The 23881-nt window shown below is 38.9% G+C and overlaps 1 protein-coding gene across 1 annotated transcript in view; it reads left to right on the top strand.

Moving 5' to 3' along the window:
- The first annotated feature begins 4845 nt into the window (after nt 1–4845).
- The window catches only part of LOC133449101 (protein TASOR-like), a 49410-nt gene continuing 30374 nt past the window's right edge, over nt 4846–23881 (top strand). Inside the window, exons 1-6 of the mRNA XM_061728234.1 lie at nt 4846–5216; nt 16398–16543; nt 17411–17503; nt 17917–17989; nt 19170–19261; nt 22936–23067. Coding sequence (XP_061584218.1) covers nt 4991–5216; nt 16398–16543; nt 17411–17503; nt 17917–17989; nt 19170–19261; nt 22936–23067 — 762 coding nt within the window. The 5' untranslated portion in view covers nt 4846–4990. The remainder of the gene's footprint in view (nt 5217–16397; nt 16544–17410; nt 17504–17916; nt 17990–19169; nt 19262–22935; nt 23068–23881) is intronic.

The raw sequence follows: 23881 nt of genomic DNA on the forward strand, positions 1-23881 counted from the left end.
TATGACTTTGTTTTTCTCCAATGTCACTAATGTATAAAATACGCACAAAAAGAACATAAAAGGACATAAAAATACTTCTAAAAAATGTCTCTTTTAATATGAGACCAACATTTTTTTAACATTTTTCCTTTAACAACCTGTTGGAGTAGATTAAATGTTGAGTAATGATATAATAATAAGGAATGAAATCATTTCCTGTGTTTGTCACCAGTGTATAAAAAACACAAAAAATATTCAAGACATTCATAAATTATTCCTAACAATGTCTTACTAATGACTCATTCGCAAATATATTTTTTACACTGCATAATTTCAAAGCAGACAAAGTTTTGCGCCCCCCCCAGAGATCTCTGGCGCCCCCCCAGGGGGGGCCCGGACCCCAGGTTGGGAGACACTGCCTTAGATCAGTGGTTCTCAACTCCGGTCCTCGGGACCCCCTGCCCTGCATGTCTTAGATGTTTCCCTGCATCAACACACCTGATTCTAATTAACAGTCGTCACCAGCTTGTCATCAAAGTCTGGACAGTTCTGTTGATGACACAGCTCCTTGTATCACGGTGTGCTGAAGCAGGGAAACATCTAAGACATGCAGGGCAGGGGGTCCCGAGGACCGGAGTTGAGAACCACTGCCTTAGATCATCAAATAAGAGTCTTCCCATCATACCTAGAATTAACACTAGATCTGCTCATGGTGCTTTCAGTCACTACTACACTCTCTGGAATTCCTCTCCGCAGGAACTAAGGTCTGCTCCAACAGCCCTCTTTCAAAAGCAGACTAAAAACGTACCTTTTTGCACAGGCGTTTGAGTAAACTCTACATGGTTGGCTGGGTGATCGCACTTTTGTTAAAATGGAATTATGGTTTTTATTGTTGTTTTTCTCTTGACATACTTTTGTATGTTTTGTATACTTTTGTTGAAAAACCTTGTTAAACTCTGCTCTGAACACACTGTCAGAGCCTCAAGGTCTGTCTCAAGTGGAGATTGTAACATCCCGAAGCAGCTCTGCCTTTGCACAATCTGCTTTCTCCTTTAAAGACATCAAATCATGGAACAATCTTTCTACATACCTGAAACTTTGCACACACTTCAACGTTTTTTCTTCTGCAGTCAAAAAGTGGATTTTAAGGAATCAGACTTGTCAACATTAATTTTATATCTAAACTGTTTTACAATTGTTTTTACAACAACATATTTCCCCCTCTTATGTAATATGTTTTGTACATGAGTGTGTGAGTGATGTGTTGATGTGTGGATTGATTTGTTTTGTATTTGACGCTCTTACCTTTTATTATGCATATACCTGCCCAGGGACTACGGATGGAAAGTAGCTAGTAAGCTAAATCTGGTACAAAGCATCTTTTCTCATCTCTGAGAATAATGTAATTTTGAACATTGTCCCGGACACAAATAAACTTAATAAATACCATATTTTCTGGACTATAAGACGCACCTGCATATAAGCCACATCCAGAGCCGGATTAAATAAATGGACTACACTAGGCAGACTGTGATTTTTGGGCCCCCCTCCATCGATGTTATTTATGAAATCTTAAACTTACCAAAGTTAATAATAAAACTTAATTCACATTTTACATAGCATAGTCATAGTCAAGTTGGTTCTTTGTATTCCAAAATAAAGTCATGTGTTGTATATTAAACAGTCTATCAGACTATTTTTAGATTTTTATTATTTATACGTTATTACAACGCTCTATTAAATGCTATTAAATTATCCTTATCTTATCGATTGTGAGCATTTTGCAGAAAATCTTAATTAAATGTGTTGATTAAATTGAATAGTTAAATAAGAAGTCAAATCTACAAAGACCAATAAAATTTGCAGTAAGACAAAGTGTGCTGTAGTAGGCTATGTATGTCTGTATGTATGTGTATGCGTATGCAGAGCCGTTTGGGAGATTTGCGAGGCCCTGTGTGAAATGGCTAGGGGGGCCCCTCGCGCGAAATTTTTGGGTTTTTTCGGGTCGGATCGGGTGTCTATATGCGCAATTTTAACTCTCCAATTAGCAAAATACTGGATACCTTCCCCTGCCTCATCATCATCTCTTGCCTCGACGCGGGGCCCCACGGCTGCTTGAGACCCGGTCGGATCAGTGATTTTTGTAACAAATTTATCAAACGTGCCTTTCAGAGAGGCATTAAACTCTTCCATTTTCTTTAGTTTTTTTCTTTTTTCATTCCCTGATTGAAATTTCCTGAATCTGTCTCGTTCTCTCGACATTGTGTGACAGTTTGTTCCAACTCCACCCGTCTGGATCAGACTAGCTTGTGTCCGCGCTTGGTCTGATCAGTTGTATTGAACAACATACACGCGCATCATTGCACATATATTTATTGATATGCACAGACTAGTACACATTTAGGTCTGTAATGGAACGTGACTGTTGATATTTATAAGGGAAAAAAAGAAAAAAAAAAGGAAAAAAAAAATTGGGGGAAAAAAAAAACGGCCCATAGCGCGAGGGCCCTTGGGGCGCGAGGCCCCGTGCGGTCGCACGGTTCGCACATCCCTTGCGGCGGCCCTGTGCGTATGTATGTGTATATATATATGTATGTATACTAAATATAGTAATAATGCACATATATATATATGCCTTATGTTTTTACCGGCATGGTATCAACCATTAATATGTGTGCAGACAAAATTTTTTTTTTTTTTTTTTTTTTTTTTTTTTTTGTCCCTCTGTCTGGGCCCCCCCCTGTCAATCGGGCCCTAAGCACATGCCTAGTTTGCCTTTGCGTTAATCCGGCTCTGGCCACATCCTCTATTAAAAAAAAATGATATGCAAGCCGCAGATATTTATGTTGTTAGATTAGATATTTACTACATGTACAGAAGGATGATTTTGAACTGTAAATGATGTACATGTTTGTACCTAAATAGATCCTTTCCTAACAGTGTCTTTTAACACGGCAGCAACTTTGCTGATTAAAACGGGACAGAACCAAGAGAAAATAACCGGTATTTATTTATCTATTTATCTGTTTGAAATCTGCTTCTACCTACTTCTATCTGCTAAAGAAGAAGTAGTGAATTCTTCTTTGAATTTATTTTGTCTTAGTTTTGATTCTAATTCCGGTTAGAGCGCCCCGAGCGGTGGAAGAAAAATCGCATGGCAAGCCGCATGGTTCAAAACCTATGAAAAAGGTAGCGGCTTATATTCCAGAAAATACGGTAAATAAATAAATTGTCTGTTTCTGTTATTGTAAACCTGTAATTTTGTTTGTTTATTTGTTTATGTATTTGAGCACATTGAGTCCATGCTCATCATCAGCACTCGAGGTGTAAAAAAAATCAGGGGGGATGGTGGATTTTATTTACAAATAATAGCACTGACCAAAACACCTGCAGAAATACTTCAGGAATGACATAGCAACAATTAAATGCAGCCTTCTGTAAGCTTTAAATATCCACTGGGCTTACATCAAATACAAAGTACATCAAAACACAACAATAAAAAACAGTTTTCTGAACTTATCAATATGACTCTGTCATATTGTAGTAGTAAAATGGATCACTGCAAAAACTCAAAATCTTAACAAGAATATTTGTCTTATTTCTAGTTAAAATGTCTCATTTTAGTAAAAAAAATCTCATTACACTTAAAACAAGACTCATCACTGGAAAAAGCAACAATTTTTCACCTGTTTCAAGTAGATTTTCACTTGAAATAAGTAGAAAAGTCTACCAGTGGAACAAGATTTTTTTGCTTGTAAAAAGAAGATACATCTTGTCCCACTGGCAGATTTTCCTACTTATTTCAAGTGAAAGTTTACTTGAAACAGGTGAAAATTGTCAAATAAGTTATTTTTCTGGTGTTATTTTTCTGGGGATGACTCTAAAGGTTAAATAGCAGTAAAACCACATTCATTGATGAAATGACATAAGGGATGGAAAGGCGGATGGCAATTTTACAGGGGGGATGCCATCGGTGTTCTGCCAATCCTTGCTCCCTGCCGAGAAATGCTACTTTGTGGTTCTGCGCATGCGCATAGTAGATTTTCAAAGTTTGCATCGTTTCTTGCACGATGTAAAATGGATAATATGGGATGTTGAGTATTTGATCCTTCAAAATACACTACCCATGACATGAATTGCATTACACTTTGTGAACATTATACGATAAAGAGAAAAAAAAACAATTCTATCACTTTATTTGATATTAATTCAGTCATTCGCCTTTATTTAACCAGGCAGGTCATTAAGAACATTCTTATTTACAATAACGGCCTGGTAAGAGACAAGCACCACTTGGGGGAAAAGGAAGTGGGCTAGGGAGTAAAACACAGTAAAATTGTAGCTCTACAAAGGTGGAAAACCAGTAGGTAGCATTTTTTGGCAAAGCAGCAGAAATTGGCAGAACATCCCCCCTCAACTCGAGTACTATGGAGGATTTTTTGTGCCAACATTAAATAAATGAATACATCATTAATTAATTAAAATGGGAATGAAATATATCATTAATTAATTAAATGTGTCATTAATTAATTAAATGCTGAAATAATAAATATATTTTTTTACTTAAAATGAATTGTATTTTAATTAATTAATGACATATTTCATTCTAATTTTAATTAATTAATGACACATTTAATTAATTAATTATATATTTAATTCCCATTTTAATTAATTAATTAATTATGTATTTATTTATTTAATTTTGGCACAAAAAATCCTCCATAGAGTAATGCTCATCATGTGAAATGTGCTTTATAAATAAATTTGCCCTGCCTTGATTCTGATTGTGATTCCGCGCGGATCCGCCAGAGGGCGCCGTGGCGCCGCCCGCCGCGGCGGCAGCTACTACAATTCCATGCCGGAGAAGAAGAGCCAGCATGGCGCTGGCTGTGTGTCGGTCGGACTCCCTGCGCGGCGGGTTCGGGAGCTAGCGGCGGGTTTATCTACCAGAGCAGCGGCCGGGACCGGACCGGACCGGGACGGGGGTTATTTCACCGCGGAGACCCCCACCATGGACGACGGTCTCCTCCAGAGAGACACTGGCCGAGCCCGGAGGAGTCTGGCTGCTCCGGAGCTAAGAGCTAACGCTAGCCTGCAAGATGGCGAGATCATCGATCTAACGAGTTCCCCGATGAGGAGCAGGGGCTCGTTGGGCTCGGGGCCGGGGATGCACCAGAGACACATGCCCATGGAGCCCAACAAGTTCCACATCCCCAGGAAAACCAAGGAGAAGAAATGTGGGTGGATTTAACTTACCTGTTTTTACCTGTCAGGTGTTTGGGTTTAAATAAGGGATGTTTTCCACCAACCAGGTCCAGTATCTTAACATTTTAACATGGATTTATTAAGAAATATGGAATATTTACCTGTTAATCACTTATAAACTACAATTATGTGCTCAGAATCTGATAATCCGACCTTTGTTGACACTGAAATGTGTGTATTTCCTGTGTGTGTAATTCCTATAATAGAGCCTAAATGAAAACACATAGGGGAATTAAAGCATATTTTTATATTTTAATTATTTTCAGTTTAAATACACGTTAAATTTTCTTTTAATTTGATATTTTCACTCATGTTTCTGTGCTGAAATAACTTTCAGAACTCGTAACCTGCTCCTCTTCAGGAAAGTCAATTCGGTTTCCCATTTTTTTAGAGATATTTACTAAGTTTTACACTAAGTTTTCCCTTTTTTTTGAGGAAGAAATGTCTTCTCTCTTGTTACATCCATCCGTCTCTAATTTCACGTTCTGTTCCGTTAAGAACCGTTAATTACACGCTCGAAAACGCCCCTTTCCCAAACACCTGTCAGGTGTTTGGGTTTAAATAAGGATGTTTTCCACCAATCAGGTCCAGTATCTTAACATTTTAAGATGAATTTATTAAGAAATCTGAAATATTTACCCGTTAATCACTTATAAACTACAACTATGTGCTCAGAATCTGATAATCCGACCTTTGTTGACACTGAAATGTGTGTATTTCCTGTGTGTAATTCCTATAATAGAGCCTAAATTGAAACATAAAGAGGAATTAAAGCACATTTATATATTTTAAATATTTTCAGTTTAAATACACGTTGATTGTCTTCAAGTGAAATATTTACGTTTTCTTTTAATTTGTCATTTTCACTCATGTTTCTGTGCCTCCCACTGAAATAACTTTCAGAACTCGTAACCTGCTCCTCTTTAGGAAAGTAAATTCGGTTTCCCATTTTTTTTAGAGATATTTACACTAAGTTTTCCCTTTTTTTTTAAAGGAAGAAAGGTCTTATCTCTCATTACATCCATCCATCTCTACTTTTACGTTCTGTGTTATAGATCTGTTAAGAACCGTTAATTACACGCTTGGAAACGCCCCTTTCACCTTTTTATAAAACTGTTCTAGGTAACTTTAGTTTGCTTTTTATTGAAATTAATTCCAAATGAGGCCAGGTTTGAGTATAAAATAGTATTTTGACGTTAGTTCCCGCTCGGTAAATGGATGTAAACACTGGGGTGACGCCTCCGTGTTTACATCGGAAATAAGGGACATTTTCCACCAACCAGGTCCAGTATCTTAACATTTTAACATGGATTTATTAAGAAATCTTAAATATTTACCCGTTAATCACTTATAAACTACAACTTAGGGCTGGGCGATTTTGGACAAAAATAAAATCCCGATTTTTTTCCTCTGAAAACCCGATTTTTGATTTCGATTTTTTGGGTAAAACCACAAAAGACAATGGAATAAATTGTTTCAAATATCTTATCTTTATTTTTAAAGACAAATTTCCCTATTGGGAATGAAAGCAAGTGACAGCATTTACAATTTTCTTGACCAAACAAAGATGACTAGACGAGCTCTGTCTGTAATGCAGCCAGCTACAAAAAGGAAAATCGATTTTCCGATTTTCCTTTTTTAACATCGATTTTGATTAATAAATCCGATTTAGATTTAAAATCGATTAATCGCACAGCCCTACTACAACTATGTGCTCAGAATCTGGTAATCCGACCTTTGTTGACACTGAAATGTGTGTGTACTTCCTATAATAGAGCCTAAATAAAAACATAAAGGGGAGTTAAAGCACATTTTTATATTTGAAATATTTTCAGTTTAAATACACGTTGATTGTCTTCAAGTGAAACGCTTAAATTTTCTTTTAATTTGTCATTTTCACTCATGTTTCTTTGCCTCCCACTGAAATAACTTTCAGAACTCGTAACCTGCTCCTCTTTAGGAAAGTCAATTAGTTTTCCCATTTTTTTATAGATATTTACACTAAGTTTTCCCTTTTTTTTAGGAAGAAATGTCTTCCCTCTCGTTACATCTCTACTTTTACGTTCTTAAAGGTAGAGATCCGTTAATAACTTAATTACTTAATTACACGCTTGGAAATGCCCCTTTTACCTTTTATGAAACTGTTCTAGTTAACCTTAGTTTGCGTTTTATTGAAATTAATTCCTAATGAGGCCAGGTTTGAGTATAAAATAGTATTTTGGCTTTAGCTTCTGCTCGCTAAATGGATGTAAACACTGAGGTGACGCCTCCGTGTTTACATCGGAGCAGAGCACATGTTTATCATCAGAGACACTAAAACAGGGGTTCAAATGAATAAAAATAGTCTGTGTACTTCTGATGTGTGTAATTCCTATAATAGAGCATAAATGAAAACATAAAGGGGAATTAAGGCACATTTATATATTTTAAATATTTTCAGTTTAAATACACGTTGATTGTCTTCAAGTGAAACACTTATAATTACTTTAAATTTTTCATTTTCACCCATGACTCTGGCTCAAATAACTTTCAGAACTCGTAACCTGCTCCTCTTTAGGAAAGTAAATTCGGTTTCCCTTTTTTTTTTTTAAAGAGATATTTACACTAAGTCTTCGCTTTTTCTGGGAAGAAATGTCTTCTCTCTCGTTACATCCATCTCTACTTTCACGTTCTGATCCGTTAAGAACCGTTAATTACACGCTCAAACGCCCCTTTCACCTTTTATAAAACTATTCTAGTTAACTTTAGTTTGGTTTTTATTGAAATTAATTCTCAATGAGGCTCTGGGAGGAAATGTCTTCTCTCTCGTTACATCCATCCATCTCTCACGTTCTGTGTTAAAGATCCGTTAAGAGCCGTTAATTACACGCTTGGAAACGCCCCTTTCACCTTTTATATAACTATTCTAGTTAACTTTAGTTTGCTTTTTATTGAAATTAATTCCTAATGAGGCCAGGTTTGAGTATAAAATAGTATTTTGACGTTAGCTTCCGCTCGGTAAATGGATGTAAACACGGAGGCGACGCCTCCGTGTTTACATCGGAGCAGAGCACATGTTTATCATCAGAGACACTAAAACAGGGGTTCAAATGAATAAATACATAAGTTGAGGTTAATCTTAACGTTATAGTTCAGGCTGGAGATAAAGTTTAGGGAATATTGTTATTAGGGATAGTCGGTAGATTAAGCTTAACGTCTTATTCACCCTATAAAACATGAGACTGTAGGAGTTTGGGAACAAAAGAGCTGAAGAACGGCCTTTTTGTGGACGAAGGAAAAACTTGTGTAGTTTATTTCAGTCTCTCATTAACAACTGCCCGTAACCAGGGTAACAGAACACCAACTGAAAAGTCAGGTCATCATTAATAACGGCTAGATTCTTGTGAATTCTAACCTACTGAACTAAACAGTTAGTCCATGGGCCAGACCAGATATCAGCACCACTCAAGGTGACAAAACTTACTTATGATTTTTGAAAAGATCCACGTCTGTAGATGATATTTTGGTATGATAACCTTCCTGAGTGGCAGCTGCATCATAGTTATCAGCTCATGAAGTCACCCACCCTCTTCGGAAAATTACATTTTGGATGCTGGTGCATATCCTGGTTTAGACTCATGTACAGGATATCTGTCAATGTTTCACAATTTGTACACAATTTTCACCTAAATGATATACTATCTTTTAGCCCGGTGTCATTTAGGAACAACAGATACACAAAATACTAAAACTGGAATACTCACAGGACCATAATGATTCAGGAAATGTATAATATACCCCTACTATATCATTGTTGCAGGTCATTGTGAGCCTTAAACTAGAATAGCATCATTAGGCTCCTATGAAACTATAACAACCGCTAGGCTGATGTCACAAACTGGTCTTTATCATGCAAATACACGACATAAAGGACATAACAATGAGATAAGGAACCAGCTTAGGTTTATAAACAACATTATAAACATAACAATATTGTAAACAAAATTAACATTGTTATTAATGGGAATATGTCAAGATCTGATTATAGTTATGCTATCAAGTTCTGTGTACTTAAGATAGTGTTAAGAAGGTTAACCAAGTACAGAATCATCACATGTCGTCACTCAAGCTATGATCCAGCTGCCACTCAGGAAGGGTTATCATACCAAAATATCATCTACATAGATATCTTCAAAAATCTTAAGCAAGTTTTGTCACCTTGAGTGGTACTGACGAGTGAAATTGTGAGCTCTGTCCCGTGGACTAAGTGTCCTGCTAGTGAGCGGCCACTACAAGTCGACACTTATCTTCCTTATCACTAGTGGTTAGTTTTGTCATTTCTAGTTTACTATGAAAATGATGAAGAGATTTAAAAGGCAGCAGCCCACTGTCACCTGTAATTGGAAGTAAATTGTTTTAAAGTAAAAAATTCTTACTTTTAACACTTGTGGATCACTCTAATTTGAGTTTTGGGGACACAGATTTCTTGTTTATCTCAGCTTACTACCCTCTTGAGACCATTGTGCCGGGAATGCACATGATTTTAATAAAAATGCAATCAAATCGTCACGTCCAAATATTTTTCTGCATTAAATGACCAAATAATCAATAATTTCCTAGATTTTAAGCCAATAAATGTCAGTTTAAATATGTGATGCCACTTGTTTACATCCCCCCATAAAAGATAAGATATTGTGCATATAATACACGGCATAGATAACTTTTTCTTTTTTCTTAGAGTCTTAGACACGTCAAAGATGTCCAAAAACACTGATTTTATCGTATCAGTACGTTTTGTGCAGTAGTCTTGGTACATTTTTGGCTTGAAGGTCAACAGAGGGTGCAAAATATTAAATCTGATATTACGTTAAAGAATACTGATGCAATGAAATCAGGAAAAATTGTTACTGTTGTACTTCTGCATTTAATTTTGGAAGTTGGGATTTTAATTGACCTTTACTCTTAACTTTCTGACAGTTATACTAAAGAAATTTTATATTTCTGCTTATTTCTTTTTACACTTGAGTAATTTCAGCAGCGGAAGATAGTGGATATTGTCTACAGGAAGCGTGCAGAAACAAAGTAATAGGTGCCGTGTAACAAGAATTTACAAAACACACAGGTTGTCTCATATTTCTCCAGCATCAGTACCAGAAGCTGAACAAACAATGCAAGATTACACCAGTGGGTAGCTGGGATTATTGCAATAGGAGAAGACTATTTCACATTCAAATCGAAGTTTAGTGGATAGAGGGACAACAGTATACATAACATGTGGAAACATGTCACCTTGCTTCGTAGCTCAGATGTAAAGTCAGTATTTGTAAAACCAAAACAGAAGTAAAGAAGAAAACAAAAGTTGCACCTCAGGAGGAATATTTCCCAGAACTGGGTTGTGTATTTGTTTTTATATGCTATTGTGAGTTTTCTTCATAATGATGAAGAAAGGGAACTGTATGTCCTTTACTATGGTGTGAGATGTCTGTTTTCTACTTCCAAGTTTCTCTGTTTGTTTATATTTCCAACACCAGGATTTCATCTCAGTGAAAATTCTATATATATATATATATATATATATATATATTCACCTACTTTCAATAACAGTCGGTAAATATTCAAATTACGCATTCAATCTCTTTTCTTTGCCGTTCCAGCTGTGTTACTTTTCGCCAAAAGATGCGCTCAAATTCACGTTATGTAGCATTAAAAGCTTTACTTCTTTTTTTAAAGTGTTTTTTGGGGCTCTAGTGGCCCTTTATTCAAGTTGTAGAGAGAGAGAATAGGGATGACATGCAGCAAAGGTGCACAGGCCAGGATTCAAACCTGCGACCGCTGCAGGGCTGTAGCCTCAGTATATGAGCCGCTGCTTAACCCACTGCACCACGCGACTCGCCTCGGCTCGCCATGCCTCCACTCGCCTCGTCCTCCGCTGTGACGTATTTGATTGTGTGATCTAAACGGAGAAGACAACAACACTAAAGATGTAGAACCTGGAGGAGATGATAGATGTGCTGCTGGGTCTGTTTATTTATTTTTTTATTTAACCTTTATTTAACCAGGTAATAGCCCATTGAGATCAAGGATCTCTTTCACAAGGGTGAACTGGCCAAGAAGGCAGCAGCGCACATCAAAACAAATAAAATCATAAGGTTAAAAGACAGAATACAAAACAATAACAGAGGAACAAAGTAGCAATAAAATGATAAAACCACGTCTTATAAAGTGCAGATGCATAGGAGGTCACAGCCAGTTAACAGTACATAATCAATCATATAAAGTGCAGATGTTGAGGAAGACATAACTACCATCAGGTACTGTGACTTGTGTTTGATATCAAGTTAAAAAAATGAGAGTAAGAGAAGCTCCAAGCGACGACGCTTTTTTTTGTTTGTCTCGGCGCTGCTGAAAAGTCAGCTGGCAGCTGAGATCAGCTGAGAAGTGACAGAGCTCCTGGTAGATCTGGTCGTTTCTTATCGCCCGTCTAGATCCCTTTTTTAATTCTCTCCTCAGCCACCAGGTTTATGAACATCTGCACCTCAGAGTTGGATCACCAAACAGACAGAAGCCGCAAGCTGCTCTTGCGCTGATTCCCGCTTCCTGATTCAAACGTCTGACGGCCCCTCGACCAATCGGTGGCCTGTAGTGTGATGACGTCAGATCCATCCAGGGTCGACTCAACACGCTTAGAACCTCGGCAGAATAGATACAGAAAAAGTATCTACTCGGCACGCCTCCATCTGCCTCGATCCCTAGTGTAAAGGCGCAAAACCGGGGCGTGGCGATTCGAGTCGCGCTGAGTAGGTACTAGTGCAGCGGTCGGCAACCCAAAATGTTGAAAGAGCCATATTGGACCAAAAACACAAAAAACAAATATGTCTGGAGCCGCAAAAAATGAAAGGTCTTGTATAAACCTTAGAATGAAGACAAATGGTGAAAGGAGAAATGTCGAAAAAAAAAGTCAAAATGTGGAGAAAAAAGTCAATATTTAGAGAAAAAAGTCAAAATGTTGAGATTAATGTTGAAGTACAATCTCGAGAAAAAAGTTGAAATGTTGAGAAAAAAGTTGAAATGTTGAGAAAAAAGTCGAAATGTCGAGATTAAAAAGAAAGGAAAAATGAAGAAAAAAAAGAGGAAAAAAAGGAAAGAAAAAAGAAAAAAAAACAAGAAAAGAAAGAAAAAAGAGAAAAAGGAGGAAAAAAGAGAAATTAAACACAAAGAAAGAGAAAAAAGGAAGAAAAAAGGGAAAAAAAGCAAAAAAACAAGAAAAGAAAGAAAAAAAGAGAGAAGAAAGAGAAAGAAAGAGGAAAAAAAAAGGGGAAAAAAAGGTGAAACATTTTTGAAAAAGCTCCAGGAGCCACTAGGGCGGCGCTAAAGAGCCGCATGCGGCTCTAGAGCCGCGGATTGCCGACCCCTGTACTAGTGTAAAAGCGCCATAAATCTTTGATTTGAGACTGGATACTTTGGGTTTCTCATTTCTTTCATGTGATGTAACACTTGGATAGAATATGTTATGAATCCATACGTCTTTAAGTTCGTGTTTGGACCTGGTATTATGAGGAATTCTTTCTGATCTGATCACAAGTGGACTTTGTTTCTGAATACGTCCTCACTGTCACATCCATATCTAACTGTCACGTTCAGAAGAACGTGTCAGTTGGTCAGTGGGGTTTGAGTCCTCATCTTTATAACAGCGTGAATGCAAATTTATTCTGCCACAATGAGAGACAGCTCACGCGTTTGACGTCCGTTATCTGTGCACGTGTGACGAAAGTGTCATAAACTGTGACTCTGGGGCTGTAAACACGTGTACTGTAGTTGTAGTACACGCCTTTTTAGCTGGACTCGTCTGTGGAGATTGTAAAGTTGCAGTAAAGTGCAGAAAGGAGTTAAGGAGTGTGTGGAAAAGCGGGAAATACAACAAAGATTGGCCTTTTTTTTTTCCAAATAAAAAATAAATGTTTCTGCCTCCTGCCTGTTGTTAAAAAAAAAAAAAAAGATTTTCACACATTTATTTGAATATAGAGCAGTAAAGTACGATCTGAATACAAGTCGTCTCCAGGATGGATGCAAGTTTTTACCCCAAACAGTAGCACAAATCTGCAGAAGCCTTCCTGCTTTCTTGACAGATGATGTGCTTAATCTGTTTTTTGCAACTTAAAGAAAAGTAGAATTTAAATGTTGATGTGTTTTTATTAATTAACGGTGCTTTTAGATATATTTGACCACATCTGCTGGCTTATTTCATCTTGTTCAGCTCCAGTAGTTAAACTTTCATTCTTTCTATGAAAAAGAAATGACATTCTTTTGCTGACTGATGAATTCAGTATTATTTTGGTGAAATCACAACATGCTGCTTTATCTCTGCTGTGTTTTGTTGCCCGTGTTTCGTTATGACTGAGCCAGAGCGCCCAGTGGCCTTCTCTACTAAACCTTTGACACACATCAATGTTGTGTGTTGTGGGTTTATTTCCCTGACAGCAAAGACAAAACTCTTTATGTTCTGCTCTGTGACCTGTGGACATGGTTGCTCATTAACCTCCTCTCTGAGGTCTTGAGACCCCAGACGAACCTCCAGCACGGAGGGAGGCAGCTGTCGCAGGGTCTGAGGTCTCTGGAGGGTTTGGTGGCAGCGAGGCTGCAGAAGCCCTGCAGGGCGGCAGGTGTTTCTGCTTCATTAAGCTCCGAGCAGCAGAGCTTCAGCACTATTAGCCCACTTGTTTCATGTTTTGTCTCCAACGGATGGGAAATCTGCTGCAAACGACTGTAGAAATTGGTCATTTGCGATAAATCAAATCTACAGGTATATCGATGATATTTTTAGAGAATTTTAATTAGGGCTGGGCGATATGGCCTTTTATTAATATCGCGATATTTTTAGGCCATGTCACGATACACGATATATATCTCGATATTTTACCTTAGCCTTGAATTAACACTTTGATGCTTACAATCACACCAGTATGATGATTCTATATGTCTACATTAAAACATTCTTGTTCATACTGCATTAATATATGCTCATTTTAAACTTTCATGCAAAAAGGGGGAATAAGCCAAGACTGTATTAATTAAACAGTTACTAAGCAGTGAGCAGAGTTATTATCGTTCACGAAAACGAACGAAATAACAAAAACTAAAATTGAAAAAACAATTCCGTTAACTGAACTAAATAAAAACGAAAATTAAAAGACAAAAATGATAAGTAACTGAAACTATATTGTGTGTTTAGAAAACTAACTAAAAAAACTGAAATTATAGATATAATTCGTTTTCGTCCCTGTCAATATAAGCCTCTTGGTATGATCAATTTATTCCGCTCTGGCCGTTTATCTCCAACTGGCAGCTACGGCACCTTAACGCCTCACGGTCCGTGACGTCAAAACTAAAACTAAAACTAAAACTAATAAAAACTAAATTAAAACGAAGCATTTTTGAAAATATAAAAACTAATAAAAACTAGCAAACCCACACTAAAAACGAATTAAAACTAACTGAATTGAAGGAGAAAAAGTCAAAATGAAATGAAACTAAACTAAAATGAAAAATTCAAAACTATTATAACCCTGGCAGTGAGTGGCACAAATGTAAAAAGTGTCATTTCAAAACAGAAAGTGCACGTTGCATCTCTGACTCCCGTCTGAAGAACATCTGCTAATAACATCTTCTGGTCCTGGTTTTACCAGGATGAGCTGGTTTTACCAGGTTTTACCAGGTTTTACCAGGTTTTACCAGGTTTTACCTGGATAAGATAAGATAAGATATCCTTTATTTTCTCCCTCAGTGGGGAAACTTATTTGTTGTCAGCAGTACACACATATAGGGGAGGGGTAAAAAGACTGAAAAGTCAGAAATAAAAAATACAAAAAGATACGTATAAAATATGTATAAACACAGGATATGAACAGTATATACAGTTAAACAGTGCAGAAAAGCAGGTGGAGTGTTGTGAGGTAGATTGGCAGATATTGCACATCTTATGTTATTGCACATATTATTGTCATAAGATGAGCTGCTCTGAGCAGGAGGGTCCCTCAGAGCACCTTTATATTCAGACTAATTGTAGGTGTAGGGACTGCAATGTTTCATCATCTCCTCTACTTTGCATCACTTTCACTTACTTTTAGAAATATGACGTCATATAGTCTTGTTTGACTTTGTTTCGATGATAGTGATTGATTTCATGTGGCTACATTTAAGCAACACTAGGTGACGTTTCTCAGCTCTGGATGAGAAAGGCTCGGCGGCGCGCGGACACGTGTCGTACTGATCGGCTCCTCGGCTCTCCGGAGAGAAAACATCCCCTCCCGTCTTTACTAAACCGTCCCAGTTTGCTGTGAAAAGAGTCTGTTGCGCGCGGATGAACTCACGGCGCAAACAGGCCGAGTTTGGGAAAGTTAGGTGGAACTGACCGGTGGTCCCGGACAGCAGCGCTGACACCAGCAGCTGGTCGTGGTCGTATGATGATGCACGCATGACAGCATGTGACTGAAGTGTGTAACTAGGTACACTTGTTTTATCTCTCTGAGAAGGAGAAACGAGACGAGAGAGTGAGAAAAGCCTGTAATTTAATGCCCGCGGCTAAAAGCAAATGCGTGACAATGTATACTCGAATATTCACGATATAGTAATTTTGTACATCGCACAGAGTAGAAGCCGAGATACATCGCGTATACTCGATATATCGCCCAGCCCTAATTTTAATCAAAGGTTGGTTTATTCTGTCATAAAGAAAAATATCCAATTTAAGCGTACAGTTAAAGAGTTATGATATTTCCCTCTATAAACAGTTTAGTCATAAACTTTTACTCAGATTCTGAGCCATTTACTTTCACCAAACATCAATGTTGGACTTAATTTACACTCTTCTGTCTTTGCAGAAGGCTCAAATTCCACACGAGAGGAAGTCATGACCTTGGAAGAGTTTCTCGTCTGCATATAATTGAAGTTTAGTCTTAATTAGTTAGATTACCGCCTGCAGGCGTCCACACACCCATATGGTGTATACAGGAAGCTGTGCAAGCAGACTTTATTTGATTAAGCTGTTATATCATTTAGCTGCTCTTGAATGTCAGATCTTCTACACATACGGAAAAACATTAATTCTCATTAGTCATCGGGAGTGAAAAGGGTACAAAAAACAAACATGTGAACTGTCGTTCCTGTCTTTCTTTCAGCTCTTTTCCAGTACGTCTCCACTGAGTCCAGAGAGTTTGAAGACATGAAAACCATCCTGGCCTCCAGCTACGTTGACACCAGTTCTGCTGGATGCTTCACATACTCCAGTCCTCGGCTCGTCCACAGCGAGCTCCTTGAGAAAGAGGTAAAGGAGTGAATCACGTAGAGAGTCGTTTAACTGCGTTCTTTTGTGCTGCCTTTAAAGTAGAGATGCACCGATCAGGATTTTGAGGGCCGATCACCGATCTCGAAAACCAGTATCTGCCGATCATGATTTTGCCGATCACAGCGAGAAATCCATAAATTCGTCAACATTGTTGTCTCATGTACATGACATTGACATTGTATTATTGGGTATAAAAATTAGGAGATGAGAAAGTATCATGAATTGACTGTTTTATTGCATGCTGAGGCAATGAGCAATATTTCACCCTCTAGAGACTCTTAGAGATGATTTAGACTCTACTTACAAAGAGTAAGTGTAGCTCACTAGCTTCAGCTTTCCTGTGGTAATAATTATGTGCATGTCACCAACACAGACAACAGCAGACATGTCACTATCAAAGTTGATACAAGTTGTAAACTATAAACCTTCGTTTTCCTGTGGAAAGAGGAATTAAATCTTAAAATAACAATCTAAATTTAGAGGCAGACTACGCCAAAGAATTTGGAGTTGACGAATATTGAAAATCTAGTGCCAAAAAAAGTGTTCTCAGAAGAAAAATTATGAATTTTGATGCATTTTTTTCTTCAGTCGAGCTCTATCTGTTTATGCTGGAGCAAAGTGTAGCTGTTAACTCTCGAACCTTCATTGTTATCACCATAGATGGATGGATTGATTGATTGATGATGATTGGATGGATGGATGGATTAGTTTGTAGATGGATGGGTGGATGAATTAGTAGGTAAATGGATGGAGAAATGGATGGATGGATGGATGGATTAGTGGGTAGGTGGATAGATTAGTAGGTAAGTGGATGGATGGATTAATTGTTGTTTTTGTGTTTTTCAGTTTGTTGAAAAGAGGAGGGAGATGAAGGGAGACGGGAGAACGGACAAGGAGCTGGAGGAGAGCTACTGTTTCCTGTTAACTAATGCCGAGGAGGTAAGATTCATTATTGTTGATTGTTGGGCTACAGAAAATATCCACAGTACGTTTTCTGAGTACTCTGCCCGTCTCCTGGGAGACGTTGTTTTTTTGGAGCCTGATGCATTGCACTTTCAGGATGGGACTATTTTTTTTTTTTACATGTCAGATATGTCATCTTCACCGATTCACAGGTTTTGGTAGGAAAAAGATGCAACTACTCAGGCTTTTCTATGCTCGACGTTATCAGAGTTAATGTTTGTTTGGGTCATTGTGTTTGTGGTCTGGGGAGCTTTACGACCTGGTGGCGGCGGGGGGGGGGGGGGGGGGGGGGGGGTTTGTCATGAGCAGCTAACTATTAGTTTCCTTTTGAGGGTGAAATTCAGTCCACTCTGTGACCTAACGTCTGCTCTTTCATTTTGCTGTTACAGCTGCCCCCCCTCTGTGAGAAAGGCCTGACTTTGGGTCACAACAGGATCACGTTGCTGGGAAACCCCAGTAAAGGTAGGAGCTGCTCTGCAGATCGAGATCTTTTCTTCTCGGTGAGAAGTGAGGTCATTAAAGTGCTGAATGTTTGCTTGGTTCGTTCACCCGATTGCTCTCTCACCGGCAAAATACTGGACCTGAATATCCCACTCGAGCCGTCCCACTTTTTCTGCAGAAGACTTTTCCTCGTCTTCTGTTTCTCTGTTGTGTTTTGGTTATACTTTAAGCCTGAATTATGGTTCTGCGCTACACCAATGCAGAGCACACGCCGTCACCGTGAAACTGTCATGAACCCTTTGGACTTCTCCGTCACTCCATTTCGCCGCAGTGCAGTACCCCCTCGACCGCTAGTTAGCGATCTTTTCCTGAATGGTTTATCCGACTTTTCCAGTCGCAGTGAATCAAAGAGATAAGGACAACTATTGTGCAAAAAACCAAAACAAAAAATAATCACACATACACGAATAAAAGAACGCTGAAAGTTCACGACTGCTTCAAACCGGAAATGCGTTGCTACCAAGCAAACAAATCACAGCCCTCTCTGTCTGCGTTTGGTCTGCTTCTTCTCGACGCGTAGTTACAATTTTGGGAGGTGCACGTCAGCGACGGCGTAGGCACGGCGTCGTTTTGACGCAGAACCATAACTCAGCCTTTAAGGACAGCGATGCGTTGCTGTATCCAGCCGATACCCCGCCTATCGGGTGAGGGTACGTATTGGTTGTGGAAATCCCAACCCGACCTGAACCCATCGGTGGAAACAGGGCTCAAATGGCCCCACGTAGACCCTGTTTGGTCCTTACAAACACGTCTGCAGATCCTTTACCGTGTGCTTTATGGAACTTCTTTGTATTTGGTTGTATTTGAGGATTTGGTGAATAGATTCCATAGAATTTCTGTGGTTGATAACTTTATCATCCTGCTATTTTTAACTGTTAATTCATTCCTGGCGAGAACCCAACATTGAAATTTAGCTTTTGTTTAATACGGTTTGCTCAGGAATGGGAACAGTCGCTACGGTTACGACTGCATGGCTCTTATGGCTGCAAAGCAATTCTTGACTTATTTTAGAGAGTTCACACCTAACGACAACAGAGGGGCCAGATCAGTCATTTAATATAAACACCAATATAGTTTTAGGTTTATTTAAAAACAAAAACAAAAAAAAACCCCTCTGATCTGAAATATGTTGTGTTTCCAGGTGTGTATCTGTCCAGGTACTCCGATCTGCTGCACTTTAACCTCCTCACTCCCGGAACCACAGGCGAGATCATCATCTTCAAAGTTATGAAGGTAAATCTGCTGCCAGATGGTTTTCACTGTCATCGTCATCATCAGTGTTGTGCAGTAACGAGTTCAAATGAACGCGTTCATTCCTGTGAGAACGTTGAACTGAACGCAACATATTTGCAAATAAAGAACTTGAACGGGAACTTGTTCAGATCTGTAGATAACGAACTGGATTTTGAACTGGTCAGATTATGTGAGTTTCAGCTTCACTGTTTAGGTCCAATTATTACGGAATACATTTCACCACATTTAAAATACTCGACGAGACGACGACTTCACACTACATTACCCACAATGCAATGCACACTAGCATAACAACGGGCACCAGCTCCATGGCAACGGCAGCCCGAGCCCGGTGCATCTTTACATGACCAGAGAAGAGAGAGACGTTGCAGACGCAGCGTCAGCGAGCCGTCAGATGATGATCCGCTTATCATTATCTGCGGTAATTTTACACATTGTCTCCCAAAGAGTCCGACGGTAAAAATCTAACCTTTCTGTGCAAATTATGTCCACTTGCGCTGAGAAAACAAGTCCCAACGTCTGCCTCGTCAACTTCACATTTGAAACGTCATGTGGAGTTAAAGCATCCGTCCAGTGTGAGAAAATATCTGCAAGTCCTTGACAATCCAAAAAAGTAATCAGGAAAGACCAAGAAGACCCAACAACCCAAACGACCCCAGTCACTGCTGCACCTTCAGGGGGTTGATTTACCTGCAACAGGGAGACAAACTGATAATGGACCACATTGTTGGAGATTTACAGCCTCTGAGTAAAGTTCAAAAGCCACTAGGACAATACATGATTGTATACGGTGAACAGTTTTCAGATAGGGGGGCGTTTCATTCGGGCTTCTCACCTAAAAATATTGAAATGAACTGAATTAGTTCAAAGTGAAAATGGTGAACTATGAACGTGAACTATTAATTTTTAAACTATGTGAACTGAACTTTGAACTAGTTCATGAGAAGTAGGAACTTGTACAACACTGGTCATCATCATCATCTCTCTCAGTTCTGTCAAAAACATGAAAGTCAACTCGTTCGTGCCCCTTTGGCAGGTTGTGCAGCTCGTTGTTGGCGCTGCAGAGTTACGCGTTACATCCTCCATGCAGTTGCAGCTTAGTCCACCCAAACTTGTTTCTGCAGAGACCATGAATGAAAATTAACGGTTTTTCCCTTCCTTGATGAGTTGAGGTGCGACTGCTATGTGTAGGAAGCCACGAAAACCTACTGTAGATTTGATAAATGGTGCATTCCTACATACGCTAGAAGATTTTGGGGTGTTACAGAAACAAAGATGCCCATGGTGAAAGATTTGTGGAGAAATCCTTCTTTTTCTGTCCTGCAGCGTGAGCTGCTGTGCTGCAGCCATCTCAAAGGCCTTGCCACCAAAGTAGATCTTTAATAATTTTTAAACATGACCACGTTGTCATCCTTATTTGTCAGAAGTAGGACCACATAGGGGTTCCGGCTTTCATTAAGCTGTCATTCAGGTCACCTCATCACCGTAATGCTATCCAAGATTAAACAGAGACAGGGTGTACCATGTGAGATGTAATGATCTTATACAACGTTGTGGAGCGTATTCGAGCTCTTGGGAGAGGATGAGAAGTTCTCTCTGAGACAGAACTTACATCAAGGTATCTGATTAAGACTCATAGATGTTAATCTGGGAGAAGAGCTGGAAACAGACCAAGAGCAGGATTAAGACTTTATATCTCTGTGCTTCACTTGTGACATGCGATCACATTTGGCCAACTCTTGGGCTTGTTTACGGTTGGGAGTAAAATGTGTACCCAAATATGCTCCGAGTGATCAGATCTGACCTTCCTGCTCTACATGCAAATAAACGCATCATCTTCACTTTCAAAAGCAAACTAGTTTATTGTTGATCACTAAAGGCAGGAGCTGGAAATGGCTAGGTGTAACTCACAGGAAAAGAGTAACTATATTTTTTTTTTTTTGTTTCATTTCAAAGTTAATTCAACAAATGATATGTAAAATAAGATATAATAGGTGACATTAGTCTCTTTAGGAGGTCCCCGAATCTGTCCCATGATGCTTTTATGTCTATAATATGAAGAAAACATGGAGACAAGTCCCAGATCACTGGGACGACTCAGTTGTGGAGGAAAAAATAATTATAATCAGTTATTTTGGTCAACATTGAAATTATGATTATTTAAAACGGGTATCCGCTGACTTTTGAAGCATGCAGCATTATAGAAATTATGTTCTAATTATATTAGATGTCAAGCCAACGTTAGGTTTTTAGCTTAAATACAATTTTCAAATCTACATCATAATCCAGTTATAATCGAATGTTGGAATACAACGTTGTTCCAACCTCACACTAACTTCAGGTGTCTGCTATCGCTGCCAACGATGAACCATTGAATTAATGATTAAAAATGTGAGTATTTGGGGGGCACGGTGGCGCAGCTGGTAGTGCAGCGGTCTCACAGCAAGAAGGTCCTGGGTTCGATTCCCGCCGGGGGACGCTGTGGGTGCTGAAGTGCGTGTTAGTTCCCCCATGACTTCAGTGCCCACACCATGGGTGGGGTTGGCGAAAGGATCTTTCTGTGTGGAGTTTGTATGTTCTCCCCGTGTTCCCCTGGGTAGCTAATCTGAGCTACCCTCACAAAAACATGCACACAGTCCTGGGCTACACATGCCCCCTCTGGCCAACCGGGGCGCCAGATGGGGTGGGGAGGATCCGGCCGGAATAACGTGATCCTTCCACGCGCTACGTTTGGCCGGAGAAGCCCCACCCTGTCTGGTGAAAAGATGCGGCCTGCTCACTCCTCAGGTTAAGGAGGAGACCTGAGCTCAGTGCAGGGCCCTCCCGGGGTTGGTGGAGGATGGCAATGTCAGTATTTGTGAGTATTTTTCTGTTTTAGTTATAACTGAACGATATTCTTATTCAGATTCAGACGACTTTATTAATCCCTTTGGGAGGTTCCCTCGGGGAAACTGACAATTTCCATCTCACTCACACAGCACTGTCATATATAAATCAAACACCCCAAAAACCAAACACCCATATAAAAATTTAAAGTGCAGTGGATGATGCAGATGATTATTGTGAATGAGTTGAAAAAATTTTTGACTGGCAGACTGTTTTGTTACGCTTTATATATATTTTATCATGCGCCGTATGTATGAAAATACACCCGTCATTGATATTGCACCTCAAAATACAGTAAATGAAAATGATTCTGGCCAACATAACAAATGCTGGCAGAGCAGCTCGCACAAGCCCTGCCAGGTTTTTTCTGGCAGAAACGGCAGCGTGACCTCGATATTACTTGGTAATTACTCTCTCATGACCAGTAGAGCCTTAAGAGCATGTGTCATTCAAAACACCAGACAGAATCTGCTGCAAAATAATAGATTTTTCTTAATTAAATTATTGTTGTGTGATCACTTGGAGCCAAAACTTAACGTTATCACACAAGCATTCGTCGTCTGTGATTGGATGCATTTCAATGTAAAGTCTGAACGAGGTCGTTCACAAGTTGATGATGGAAAAGTGATCAGTGTGTAAGTTGATTGATGCAATCGTGTCATCACAATAAAGACACTGATATCAGGAGTTCGTCTTTAAAAAGGGCTCATAAGTTTTTTGTTTTGTTCTTTTTAATTGATTGTAGTTTTATTTATCTTTGTTTCCAGGGAAAAGTGAAGAGCATTTATGAAAACATGAAGAACCTCCTCGACCCGACGCCGCGGTTCGACAGCCACATTGCCAAGAACGCCAGTAAAGTTACCTCACTTAACTGCTACCGCGCTTTTGAACTCACACAGGTAAGCGGATGCTCGCGTGTGCACGTGCACTTTAGAAACTTACGGTATATTAAAATGGACAAAAATGGAAAGATTGTCTACAATCCTTAAAACTACCAAAACAATCTAACCATGAGACCAGAAATAAGACTTATTTTCATGAAACCAGGATTTAGTTTTTGCTGTGTTTTTTTTTTTAATTCACTAGAAAGGTATTTGCAGTGTTTTGGCAAAAGCGGTAGTTTAGCTTAGTGCTTAGCTAAATTAATTAATCAAATCTTTAAAACACAGACGCTACTAAGTTTGAAAGGAACATTTACCTCTAAATTAATAATGTATATGATTTAATAAAGTTTGTTTTGTCCATGGCTTTACAATTTAATTTCATAATTCTTTTTTGTCGGACAAGAAGTTTTTAGGTTTTTTAGGTTTTTTAAATACCCGACATGTTTCAGCGATTCTTTTCGCCTTCATCAGAGTCACAAGATTTGACTCACCTGTCAAACATGACAGGTGAGTCCTCCTTTTAACATCAGCTGATAAATGGCGGGTCACACACGCCATCTTGCGACTCTGATGAAGGCGAAAGAAATCGCCGAAACATGTCAGGTATAACAAAACCTAAATATTCTTGTCGGACAAAAAGAAAGAAAGAAAGAAAGGAAAAAAAAGCAAATAAAATTAATAATGTATATTCTTCCTGTCCCCTGTTGCTACCTACTTGCTGAGATCCCTGTCTAGAAATATCGATTACTCAGAATAATAATTGAATGTACGGTGAAAAATGACCAACAACAATTCCAACAGACTCACTTGGATGTGTTTCTGATTAAAT

The sequence above is a fragment of the Cololabis saira genome, chromosome 8, assembly GCF_033807715.1.
Source record: "Cololabis saira isolate AMF1-May2022 chromosome 8, fColSai1.1, whole genome shotgun sequence".
NCBI classification, from domain to species: Eukaryota; Metazoa; Chordata; class Actinopteri; order Beloniformes; family Belonidae; genus Cololabis; species Cololabis saira.